This window comes from Oryctolagus cuniculus, chromosome 3, assembly GCF_964237555.1.
Source record: "Oryctolagus cuniculus chromosome 3, mOryCun1.1, whole genome shotgun sequence".
NCBI classification, from domain to species: domain Eukaryota; kingdom Metazoa; phylum Chordata; class Mammalia; order Lagomorpha; family Leporidae; genus Oryctolagus; species Oryctolagus cuniculus.
In genome coordinates this window covers 159,716,535-159,729,599 of record NC_091434.1, presented here as the reverse complement: position 1 = coordinate 159,729,599, position 13,065 = coordinate 159,716,535, and the positions used below count along the sequence as shown (strand labels likewise).

Here is a 13,065-nt window from a genome sequence, read left to right as displayed (position 1 = left end):
ATTGTTTCTTTTACTAATTTTTACAATGATATAATTTCAGCTTATTTGATACTCAAAGATTAACCCTATACTAACTAAAGAATACAACAAATAGTAAGCAGAAAATAACACCGTTCTTCAACAACAGAGACAAGGGCTGTAAACAGTCATTGAATCCCAAAATGTCAATTTTGCAATACACATTGCATTTCTTTTGTACTCTGTTAGTTACCACACATCAGGGAAAACCTATGCTGTTGTCTTTTTGGGACTAGCTTATTTCACTAAGTATAATGGTTTCCACTTGCATCCATTTTGTTGCAAAAGACAGGATTTTTTTCTTTTTTATGGCTAAGGAGTATTCTATACTATATATATAAATCGTGATAGGTTGATTCCATATCTTAGCTATTGTGAATTGAGCTATAATAAACATGCGGGTACAGACAACGCTTTCATATGCTGATTTCATTTTGTTTGTATAAATTCTCAGGAGTGGGATGGCTGAGTCATATAGTAGATCAATTTTCAGCTTTCTGAGGTATCTCCATACTCTCTTCCACAATGGCTGTACTAGTTTACATTTCCACCAATGGTGGATTAGGGCACCTTTTCCCTGCAATTAGGGCACCTTTTCCCTGCGTCCTCACCAGCTTATACTGTGATTTTTATACCTTATTTTTCACACTTGCTAGTCATTAATAAATTGAAACTTCATTTGCTTGAATAAGCCAAGCACTTTCTACTCAGAGTGGTAGGTACACTATTCCCTTTCTTGGAGTCCTTTCCCCAATGCCCATTTTTCAATCTCAAGTAAAATGTCACCTAGGCGAAGATTTTTGTGACTGACAATGTAACTTGTATATCCTGTCATATCATGGTCCTTCTTGCACCCCCAAATTTTAATTCATATCACCACATCTTTTGCTAATATATGTTTCTACCACTGGACTGCAGGTTCCATGAGGGAATAATTCACTTATATTTTGAATTTTGACATAAATCATCTTAAAAGATTTATTTATTTATTTGAAAGTGAGAGTTACAGAGAGAGGGAGAGAGAAGGAGATAGATCTTCCATCTACTGGTTCACTTCCCAGATGGTCACAATAGCAAGGGTTGGTGCAGGCACAAACCAGGATCCAGGAGCTTCATCCATGTCTGCCACATGGGTAGCAGAGGCTCAAACACTTGGAGCCATCTTCCACTGCTTTTCTCAGGTGTTTTAGCGTGGAGCTGGATCTGAATTGGAGCAGCTGGGACATCCATGAGCTGGTTCCCACAAGGGATGTTGGCATTGTAGGTGGCAGCTTTACCTGCCATGCCACAATGCTGGACCCTCATTCTTTTTAATTAAAAATGATCCTTTTATTCAAGGAATTGAGTCTGACTTCTCCATGATTTTCTTAATATAATTTTAAGCAAGCCTCCTTATATCACTTTGTTTCTGTAAACAAACTACTTTTTGGTGAGTGTTATGTGTGGATACGGTTTTAGGTTTTGGATTAGGGTCTGTTAAAATAACTATAAGGTAATATACTATAAACTTAAGATGATGTAGTTAATCACCAGATCTAACAAACAGTACGTCTCTGCTAACACGAAATTGAGTGTCTTCAGTAATGTTTACAACTTCATGTAACAATGTTTGAGATGACTTTTAGCCTGCTTCCTAGATGTGTGCATATCTTTCTTCCTCTTTCAATTGTTGACCTCTGGAAATACTATTTGTTTTACTTCAAACCTTACTTGTATTTCCATTTTGCTCTGTGATATGATAGAAGAGATTATTTCTAAGTGTCAGTAGTTCAATAGAGAGCATTGTTAGCCAAGGGTCTATGAATAAAACTGAAGTTATATTATAGCAGAGAACTATTTAAAATAATATCCAGCATTTATATTAAGCAAATTTACAAGTATAATTATTATTTTTGTTTGGTTGACAGGCAACTATAATATAGTAAAAAATATATTGAAGGAAGTTTTTCCTTTTTAAACTTATTAATGATTTTAAGTAGGGAAAGTTGTTCATTTTTTAAGCTTCAGTTTCTGCATCTATGAAAAGGATTTAATAATTTCTGGACCATTTACTTCAAAGAATTTAAAGTGAAAAATGCAAAATATTACATTTATAATATTACTTAAAAAGTATCATGTTCTAAACAGATGTAAGTTATTGTTATAAGGAAACAATTTTATGCAGAACTTTCATATTAAAGTTAGCAAATATATTTTATTTTTTTATTTTTGACAGGCAGAGTGGACAGTGAGAGAGAGAGAGACAGAGAGAAAGGTCTTCCTTTGCCGTTGGTTCACCCTCCAATGGCCGCCGCGGCCAGCGCGCTGTGGCCGGTGCATCACGCTGATCCGAAGGCAGGAGCCAGGTGCTTTTCCTGGTCTCCCATGGGGTGCAGGGCCCAAGCACTAGGGCCATCCTCCACTGCACTCCCTGGCCACAGGCAGAGGGCTGGCCTGGAAGAGGGGCAACCGGGACAGAATCCGGCGCCCCGACCGGGACTAGAACCCGGTGTGCCGGCACCGCAAGGCGGAGGATTAGCCTATTGAGCCACGGCGCCGGCCAGCAAGTATATTTTATATAAGTCCACACATGATTTGTGTGTAGGGAAAAGAAAATGAGACAACTGAAATTTCTTACATAAAAGAGACATCTCTGTTTTTGTCAGTGCTAAATTAAAACCTTTTGAATAATAATTTTTTAAGTTTTTTTTGTTGTGGTTAAAATTTCTGGTTTCATAAGCTTAATAATTTATATTGCTCTCTTATTTAATAGTTTTCTTTATTCCTTATTTAAAACTCCAGTCTTTGTAATTGCTGCCCTCTTGTGGCTCATAGTGATAATCATGCTTGAACTATAATTCATAATACAAAGTTAAGTTAACCTATCAATCAGTAATAAAAGAAAATGATATAAATTTATGAAAAATAATTTAAATATGTTATGCAATTTATATATATGTATATATTTACAGGCAACAATGTTTTATTGCTATGTTTTGTTTCTTACAGCAGTATTTTGGGGTTGACTTTAATTGATCTGAGTTGATACTGGTGGTGAAAGTTGAAAAAAAAAACAAGTATTAAGCATTCGATATCCTAAAGATAACCTGAATTTTTGAGCTTGTCTTTCCTCTTTGAAATTTTGTATATATTGAATTATAAAGAATGATTTTTGAAAAATTTGGCTTTTAAAATTCAATATAGTCATGAGAGTCATCCATTCTATTGCAAGTACTTGTGTTTATCCTTCTTTTTATATAGTGTGCCATTGCATGAATGTACCACAGTTTTTTATTTGTATCCTTGTGAATTTTTCTTCAGTGTTTGGTAAGTACAAGGAATACTGTTACAACCATATTTTGATGAATACACATAAGGTATATATGAACACATTTATATATCTTGTGTATAAACTTAGGAGTGGAATTTGAGGTTCATAATATATGCATATGTTCAATTTTAGAGGATCCTGCTGATTTTTCAGAGGTTGTGCTAGTTTGTGCTCCTGCAGGAGAATGGGAGAGCTTTAACTTCTCCATCAGCCTTTCCAGCATTGGTCACCTCTGTCTTTCTTGTTTTAGCATTCTGCAGAGAATACTTTACTATCATCCTGCCTCATTTTGATTGAGGCTCCAATGGATGAGATATCAGGATGCTATAGTTTAGTGTGACAGCTTTACTTCCTCATAAAGATTTGTAGGGGAAATGAGGAAGGCCCTGTTCCTTGGCTCACAGAGTACTCAGCAAGATCAAAGATATAAAAAACCAATAGGAAAGAGGATCTGAAGGGATAGAGAAAGGAGTTTTTGGAGGGAGTCAAAGTACTTTGGGGAGACGGTCAGGAGGCTGTACTATTTCTAACTTCATGTCTGGTGAGGGGAACTTTATGAGACCTTTTTGGAGAGCTTTGAAATATGTTCCCTGTGATTGGTGGACACTGGTGCCTGTATTTTGCCTAGGTTGGAAGACTGGAGATTGACTCCAGCCCAGAAAATCTAGACAGCTGGAGAAGAGCTGACACACTTTTTTTTTTAAGATTTAAAAAAATTATTTGAAATGCAGAGTGACAGAGAAGGGAGAGACCTTCCACACACTGATTCACTCCTTAAGTAGCTGCAGCTGTCAAGTTTGGCCAGGCTGAGGCCAGGAGCCAAGAATCCCAACTGAGTCAGTCATGTGGGTGACAGGGGGCCAAATACTTGACTCATCATTAGTTACCTTCCCAGGTGCATTAGCAGGGATCTGGATTGGAAGTGGAGCAGCTGGGACTCAAATCAGCACTCTGATAAGGGATGCTGGTGTCACAAGCAGTGGCTCAACCCACTGTGTCAAACTTCGGGACTCTGACAAACTTCTTTGACACTAGATAGTGCTGCCGCATTGAGAGATATAGCATTCCAGGATTTAAAATTTTCTCGTATTTATTTTAAACACAGAGAGATAATACAGAAACAGAGAGAAATCTTCCAATAACTGCTTCATTTCCCAAATACCTGCAACGGGCTGGGGTAGGCCAGGCTGAAGCCAGGAACTCAGAATGCAGTCTGATTATCTCATGCAGGTGGCAGAAACCCAAGTGCTTGAGCCATCATCTGCTGGCCTCAGGTTATGCATCAGAGGGAGAAGAAGATTCAAACCCAGTCACTGCAAAATGGAATGTGTCAACCACTGTGCTAAATGTGCACCCTTCAGGATTTTTTTAAGCAGAGATATGTTTATTTTCTATCAAAGAAGAGAGTGTAAGTGAGCAACAAGGTGATTCAAAATCCTCCTAGGTCTTGTGAATTGGGATAAACTGGAGAAATGAGGAGATTTTGTCCTCCATAAATAGCTGTGTGGAGTATAGGTGCATCTCTCTGGCTTCACAAAAGAGACAAGGAGAGAGATTCAGCTCCACAGCTCTGGATAGTGAATTTAAATCATCCGTCAGGCCTGGAGAATAGGGATGTACCCAGTTAAGTAAGGACTGCACCTTCCTACTCACCTGTCTCAGACTGAATGGGGAGGAGAAACAGCAGCTGAGGATTAAAAGAGAACCTGAGATGTGAGAGTGAGTTCACAAGGATTTATCTGTTCCCTGCAGCCTCTATGGAAGGTTTCCATCCTTGCAATTTTCAGCTTGATTTTTCATTTTTTCAGTTTTCTCAGAGCAAAAAATTTTTATTTTGATGAAGTCCAGTGTATCATTTCATTCTTGTGTGGATCATGCTTTTGATGTTACATTTAAAAATCTATCACCAAATATAAGCTCTTCTCTCCCCATGTTTTCTTCTGGAAGTTTTATAGTTTTATGTTTTACATTTAGGTCTATAAATACAGTTTGAAATAATTTTGTATGGTGTGTGAGGTGTATTTTGAGGTGAGTTTTCATTTTTTCTTTTTTTTTTTTGCTTTTGAACATTAATTGTTCCCTACCATTCATTGAAAATACTGTGTTTTCTCCATTGAGCTGTCTCTGTATTTGTGTTAATATTATAGTTGACTTGGTCTGCTCTAACAAAATACCCCAAACTGGGTAGTCTGTAAACAACATAAATTTATTTCATAGAGTTTGGTGTCTGCTGAGGGCTTTTTTTTCTGGTTCATAGTTTTGCCTTCTCTCCCTGGTTCATAGTTGGAACTCCCGTCATGGAAGGGAGTAAAGAACTCCCTTGGGCCTATTTTTTTTTTTTTTTTTTTTTTTTACTTATTTGACAGGTAGGGTTAGACAGTGAGAGAGAGAGAGAGAGAGAGACAGAAAGGTCTTCCTTCCGTTGGTTCACACCCCAAATGGCTGCCACAGCCGTTTGCCATTTGAAATCATTTTTTTTTCTTTAAGTTTCAAATTCCATTGATCTGTTCTTACTATGTAGAAATACAGTTGATATCTCTATCAATGTTTACCTTGCATTCTCAGACTTGGCTAAACTCATTTTGTAGTTTCAGAACTAACTAACTTAATTTTGGGAACTAACTAAGACTTTAATACAGTGCTTGATAGGAATGGTAAGAGAGCATATCTTTCTTTTTCTTTTTCTTTCTTTCTTTTTTTTTTTTTTGACAGGCAGAGTGGACAGTGAGATGAGAGAGACAGAGAGAAAGGTCTTCCTTTGCCGTTGGTTCACCCTCCAATGGCCGCCGCGGCCGGCACATCGCGCTGATCCGAAGCCAGGAGCCAGGTGCTTCTTCTGGTCACCCATGCGGGTACAGGGCCCAAGCACTTGGGCCATCCTCCACTGCACACCCAGGCCACAGCAGAGAGCTGGCCTGGAAGAGGGGCAACCGGGACAGAATCCGGCGCCCCGACCGGGACTAGAACCCGGTGTGCCGGCGCCGCAAGGTGGAGGATTAGCCTATTGAGCCGTGGCGCCGGCCAAGAGAGCATATATTTCATTACCTTGTTTTCAATCATAGGAAGTCTAGATTTTCTCATTTTTTTGAATATGAGTATTAAATTCTTTCAACACTTTTTGCTTTAGACATCAATTCTTCACTGAATTATTTTTTACTTCTGTGGGAAATAAATTGCCAACATATTTGTGGGTCTATTTCTAGACTCTATATTCTGTCCCATTCTTCTATTTATCTTTACATCAAAACCACACTGTCTTGGCTACAGTAGCTTTATAAATTTAAAATCAGGAAGTATTAATTCTCTTACTTTGTTTTCCTGTCTCAGAGTAGTTTTTGCTATTCTAGATCTTTTGTATTTCCATTTAAAAAATTTTAGAATGAATTTGTAGATTTTTACCAAAACACCTGTTGTGACTGAGTTGAATCTTGTTCAATTTAGGGAAAATTAATTTCTTATCAATACTGAGTCACCCAACTAATTTTAGGGTGAATGCATTCCATTTTTCACCATAAATATCATGTTACCCATAGATTTTTTTTGCTGATGTCCTTTATCAGACCGAGGAAATTTACTTCTATTCCTAATTCTTTGATTTTTTTTATCATAAGAGTGAATATTAGATAATTGTCAAATATATCTATTGATGTTCTTTTTTGTTTTTGGTATGGTGAATTACATTGATTTTATTTGAAATTTGATCAACATATAGTACTTCCACATTTTTATGAAGTATCATGCAATATTTCAACACATGTATACAGTGTTAAATTGAATCAGGCAATTGGCATTTACATTTCCTTATCTTATGTTTGGAACCTATCAGCTCCTCCTTCCCAGCTCTTTATGTAATATGTAATACATAATTGTGAACAATAGTTGCCCCACTGTGCTGTGGAGAAACAGAACATGTGTTTTGGTATCCTTATCCTACCTTTCTCTATCCTTTCTCTGCATGCTCTTAACCAGTCTAGTAATTATGACTCTAAGTTCAAATGAACTTTTTTGAACTTCTACATATGAGAGAGAGCATGCAGTATTTGTCTTTTATGTGTCTGGTTTATTTCACTTAATGTAATGTGCTGCAGATAATAGGAGTACAGGTGTCTCCTGATAGGCTGATTTCATTTCCTTTAGATTCATACCCAGAAGTGGAATAGCTGGGTCATATGATAGAACTATTTTTAGATTTCAGAGGAACCTTGATACCGTTCTTCATAATTGCTATATTTATTTGCAGTGACACCAACAGTGTGTGTATAAAACTTTACATTTTACTGCATACTCACTAGCAGTTGTCATTTTATGTTTTTGGATAATAGGCATTCTAACTGCAGTGAGATCATACATTGTGATTTTGAACTGTATTTCTCTGACTGGTGGTGATAATGAGCATTTCTTCACATATTTGTTGTCCATTCATGTTTCTTCTTTTGAGGAATGTCTACTTAGATTTTTTGCCTATTTCTTAACTGGATGGTTTGCTTTGTTGTTGAGTTTCTTTAGTTTCTTATTTATTCTGGATATTAATTCTTTTTCAGATGAATAGTTTGCACATATTTTCCCAGTCTATTTGTTCTCTTGTTAATCTGGTGATTGCAGTGCAGAAGCTTCTTAGTTTGATATAATCCAGTTTATCTAGTTTTGCTTCTGTTGTCTTCTTAAAAAAAGTTACTTATACTAATGACTTACAGTGTTTCATTTGCATTTTTTCTACTAAGTTCATAGTTCAGGTCTTACATTTAATTTTTGATGCATTTTGAATATATTTTTATGCAGGGTGAAAAGTGGGGAGTCATGTTCAGTCTGGATATGGATAGCCAGTTTTACCAGAATCATTTATTGAAGAGGCTGTCCTTTCTCTGTTGTATGTTTTTGGCACTGTTGTCAAGAATCAGTTGGTTGCAATACTTGAGTATTTTGGTAACCATAGTTCATTTTGTGTGTCGTAATCTGTATTGATGCCTGCAGATTTTTTTTTTTTTAAAGTTTGTGTTGGTTTATTTAGGTCTTTTGTTCTTCCATACGAATTTTTAGGATTAGATTTTCTAGTTCTGTAAAGAATGTCATTGTTGGGGCTGGTGCTGTGGTGCAGTGGCTTAAAGCCCTGGTCTGTGGCACTGGCATCCCCTATGGGTGCCGGTTTGAGTTTCCGCTGTTTCATTTCCAATCCAGCTCCCTACTAATGTGCCTGGGAAAGCAGTGGAAGATGGGCCAAGTCCTTGGGCCCCTGAACTTACATGGGAGATGCAGAGGAAGCTCCTGGCTCTTGGCCTTGAGTCTGCTCAGCTCTGGCTTTGTGGCCATTTGGGGAGTGAACCAGCAGATGGAAGACCTCTCTCTCTCTCTGTCTCTGTAAGTTTGTCTTTCAAATAAATAAAATGAATTTTTACAAAAAAATAATGTCATTGTTATTTTGATGGAGATTGTATTGAATCTATAAATTGTTTTGTGTAATATATATATTTTGGTGTAATACTAATCCTTCCAATCTGTGAATATAGAAAGTCTTTCCATTTTTAATATCTTCTTCAATTTATTCACATGTTTTATAATTTTCTGTGCAGAAATCTCTCACATCCTTGTTTAAATTTATCCCAAGTTTTTTTGATTTTTTTTTTTTGGTAGCTATTATGAGATAATTGGTGCAAAACAAGTTACTAATTTTTGTGTGTTGAATTTTGAGCCTGCAACTTTACTGATTTTTTAATCAGTTCTAGTAGTTCTTTTTCTCTTTCTTTCTTTCTTTTCTTTTTTTAAAGATTTAATTATTTATTTGAATTATTTATTTGAAAGGTAGAGTCACAGAGGAAACGACACAGAGATAGGTCTTCCATCCGCTGGTTCACTCCCCAAATGGCTGCAACGACTAGAGCTGGTCTTCTTGGTCTCCCATGTAGGTGCAAGGGCCCACAGCATCAGGGCCATCTTCCACTGCTTTCCCAGGAACATTAGCAAAGAGCTGGATCAGAAGTGGAGAAGCAGCTAGGACCTGAACCAGCGCCCACATGAAATGCCAGCATCGCAGGCGTTAGCTTTACCAGCTGTGCCACAGCAGTGTCCCCTATAGTTATCCATTTTTAAGTAGGATTTAATTATTTACTTGAAAAGGAGATAGAGAGGGAGAGGGAGAGGGGGAGAGGGGGAAGAAGGAGAGAGTGAGAGAGGGAGAGAGATCTATCTGCTGATTTATTTCCCAAATGCCTGTAATAGCTGGGACTATACCAAGCTGAAGCCATGAGCAAGGAATTCCATCTGAGTCTCCTACATGGGTGGTAGGAATGAAATTGCTTGGCCCACTATTCTCTGCCTCTTAGGTGCATTATCAAGAAGGTGTACTGGAACTGCATAATATCTGGGACTCAAACCAAGCACTTGGACGTGGGATGTGGGTGTCCTAAGCAGCTGGTTAATCCATTGTGCCACAATATTCTGCCTGCTATTTCTTTTAAAATGTAGACATCTACTGCTATAAAATTGCCTCTTAGTACTCATTTTATGTATCTCATAAATCTTGGTAAGTTGTAGGTCTATTTTTATTTGTTTTGAGAAATTTCTAAACTTGATTTTGGTGTTTTCAGTGATCCATTGTTCGATCAGTCCTGGGTTGTTTGGTGTACAAATTTTAAAGTTTCTTTTGTTTATGTTTTATTACATTGTGCAAAGAAACATGGTATAATTTCTTTGAATTGATTGAGACTTGTTTTATGGCCTAATTTATGGTCTATCCTAAAGTGTTCTATGTGTTGCTGAAAAGAATGAATATTCTGCAATTGTTGGATGAAATGTTCTGTAAATGTCTTTTAGGTCCATTTGGTCATAATATAATTTCACTGTGATCTCTTGTGTGTTTTCTTGTCTGATGATCTGTCCATTGATGTAAGTGAGGTATTTAATTTCCCCACTATTACTGTGTTGGATTTGATCTCTTCAGTTAGAACAAATGATTCTCGTTTCATAAACTTCAGTTTCATAAACTTCAGTGCACTAGAATTAGGGGCACACATATTTCAGTTGTTATGTCTTGTTGAAATTATCCCTTGATGATTTTATAGCAACCTTATTTTGCCTCTTTTCCTTTTTTTATTTTTATTTTTTGACAGGCAGAGTGGCAGTGAGAGAGAGAGACAGAGAGAAAGGTCTTCCTTTGCCATTGGTTCACCCTCCAATGGCTGCCGCGGCCAGTGCGCTGCGGCCAGTGCACCGCGCTGATCCAATGGCAGGAGCCAGGTACTTCTCCTGGTCTCCACGGGGTGCAGGGCCCAAGGACTTGGGCCATCCTGCACTGCCTTCCCGGGCCACAGCAGAGAGCTGGCCTGGAAGAGGGGCAACCGGGACAGAATCCGGTGCCCCGACCGGGACTAGAACCCGGTGTGCCGGCACCGCTAAGTGGAGGATTAGCCTAGTGAGCCGCAGCGCCGGCCTGTCTCTTTTCATATGTTTAGCTGTAAGTTTGTTTTGCCTTATGTAGGTATAGCTACACTTGCTCACTGATAGTTTCTATTATTTGGAATACCTTCCTCTATCTTTCACTTGCAGTTTACGTCTGTCTTTACTGGTAACCTGAGTTTCTTTTACACAGTTTATCACTGAGTTTTGTTTTTCTATCCATTGAGCCATTCTGTAAGTTTTAATTTTGGAATTTAGTCCATTTCCATTCATGGTTATTATTGATAAGTAAAAGCTTACACCTGTCATTTTGTTAACTCTGTTTAGTTTTTAATTATCTGTTCTCTTGTTTCTCTCTTTTGATTCTTCTTTGTGGTTTGATAGATTAATGTATCAACATGATTTGATTTTTTTTTTTATTTCTCTTTTGTGTGTCTGCTCTTCTAGTGGCTTTTATACTCTTAGGTGTGTCCATGATGATAGTTATCTCTCTTTTGCTTCTGGATGTAGGACTTCATTTACCATCTTTTGTAAAGCTGGTCTGGTGGTGATGAATTCCCTCAGTCTTTACTTGTCCTGCAAAATCTTTTATTTCTTCTTCATTTCTGAAAGAAAGCTTTTTTGGGTATAGCATTTGTAGTTGGCATTTTTCTTTTTTCAAAAAAAAAGTTCTAAAAAGAACTTAGAATATGTCCTTCCATTCCCTCCTGGCATTTTAGAGTTCTGCTGGAATATCTGCTGTTAGTATAATCAGAGTTCCCTTAAAAGTGCTTTTCATTTTGCAGTTTTTAGAATTCTCTTTGTCTTGTCCTTTTGCTAGATTGACTATAATATGACATGTAATGAATCATTTCTGGTCATGTGTGTTTGGAACTTTATTGGCTTCCTGTGTCTGTATATCTTTATCTTCCCCTGGATTGATGAGTTTTTAAGCTATTGTCTCATTTAATAAGTTTTCTATGCATTTTTCTTTCTCTTTGCCTTCAGGGATACCCCCACATTCTAATATTTGTTCACTTAATGAATTCACAAATGTCCTGGAGGCTAGCTTCATTTTTAAATTATTATTATTTTATTTTTGTCTCCATGATATGTTTCAAAAGACCTTTCTTTAAGTTACTTTTTTCTGCTTGTTCTATTCTGGTCTTTTAAATTTCTATATAGTATTTCATTGAATAATTATATGAAAATTTATTTTCCAATTGGTAAATGTTATGTGGTTTTTTTTGGCTTTTATGAATGAAGTTGTGATTAATATTATTTGTATATGTCTTTTAGTGACTATATCCATTGGATATTTTTAAATATTGAATTTTAGGCTTATTAGCTGAAACTTTTGAAATTTTTTAAAGATTTATTTATGCATTTGAAAGGCAGAGAGAGAGAGAGAGAGAGAGAGAAAGAAAGAAAAGAGATAATCTTCCATTCCCTGGTTTACTCCATGGCCAGGGCTGTTACAGGCTGAAGCCAGCAGCCAAGAACTCTTATCTAGGTCATCTTCATGGATCCAGGGGCCTAAGCATTTGGAGTATTCTCCACTATCTTCCAGACACATTGGCAGGGAGCTGGATCAGAAGCAGAGCAGCAGGAACTCAAACTGCTGCTGCAATATGGGTTGCCAGCCTCACAAGTAACAGGTTCACCCACAGCACTGTAATGCCAGCCCCTTGTTTAGAATTCTTTTAAGGCTTGGGGTGAAGTTATTTTTCTCAGATAAACCTCCAGCTCATCAAACCCCTTGGCCTGAGGATACTTTTTGGTACTGAAAGTAAACTTTTGAGTTCCTGACTCTGTGTGCATGGCTGAAGTGTGAAGGGTCTCAGCTTCATTTTTTTTTCCTTTTCCAAGTTCAAAGTCCTTCTCATCTATTCATCTCTTCCAAGAACTTTCTGGGTGCAGAGACTAATATATGTGCTGAGAGCTCTTGAAATTGTTAATACCCATTTGCCACCATGGATTCTAGTTTCATGACTTTTCCTTCTGACCCACAGAATTTTTCTACACCGTTTTTTTTTTTTTGAGGGAAATTCTTCTTTTATAAAGTGTTTATCATTTTTTAAGGTGGTCTATTCTACTGTTTAGTGATAGTTACTGGTGGTCATTGGCTTTCAATGTATTTCATACTATCTCTACAAAAAATCACCTAGAAGGGCCTTCTAGTGAGTCCCGTGTGAAAAAAAATCCCTAGATTCTTTAATGGTAGCTTTGGGATCCGCATGGAGGAAAGACCTATAGTTCTGGGAATGGAAAGTTCCTACCTGTACTTCCAGGGAAGAAAAGTCTTTGTCAAGGTCCCTGCGGGTGCCTTAAGGTCAACCAGTGAGGATCAGACCCGCCTCAACCTTTAA

The 13,065-nt window shown here is 37.4% G+C and overlaps 1 protein-coding gene across 6 annotated transcripts in view; it reads left to right on the top strand.

Annotated features, from left to right (window-relative positions):
- Positions 1-13,065, top strand: part of IQUB (IQ motif and ubiquitin domain containing) — a 135,942-nt gene that overhangs the window by 34,143 nt on the left and 88,734 nt on the right. For 5 of the 6 annotated variants that reach the window (XM_051848912.2, XM_070071265.1, XM_051848914.2 and 2 more), the window contains one exon: positions 3,259-3,324. The exons of the other annotated variant lie outside the window; for it this stretch is intronic. In XM_051848912.2, coding sequence (XP_051704872.2) covers positions 3,259-3,324 — 66 coding nt within the window. The remainder of the gene's footprint in view (positions 1-3,258; positions 3,325-13,065) is intronic. 6 annotated transcript variants of the gene reach the window in all.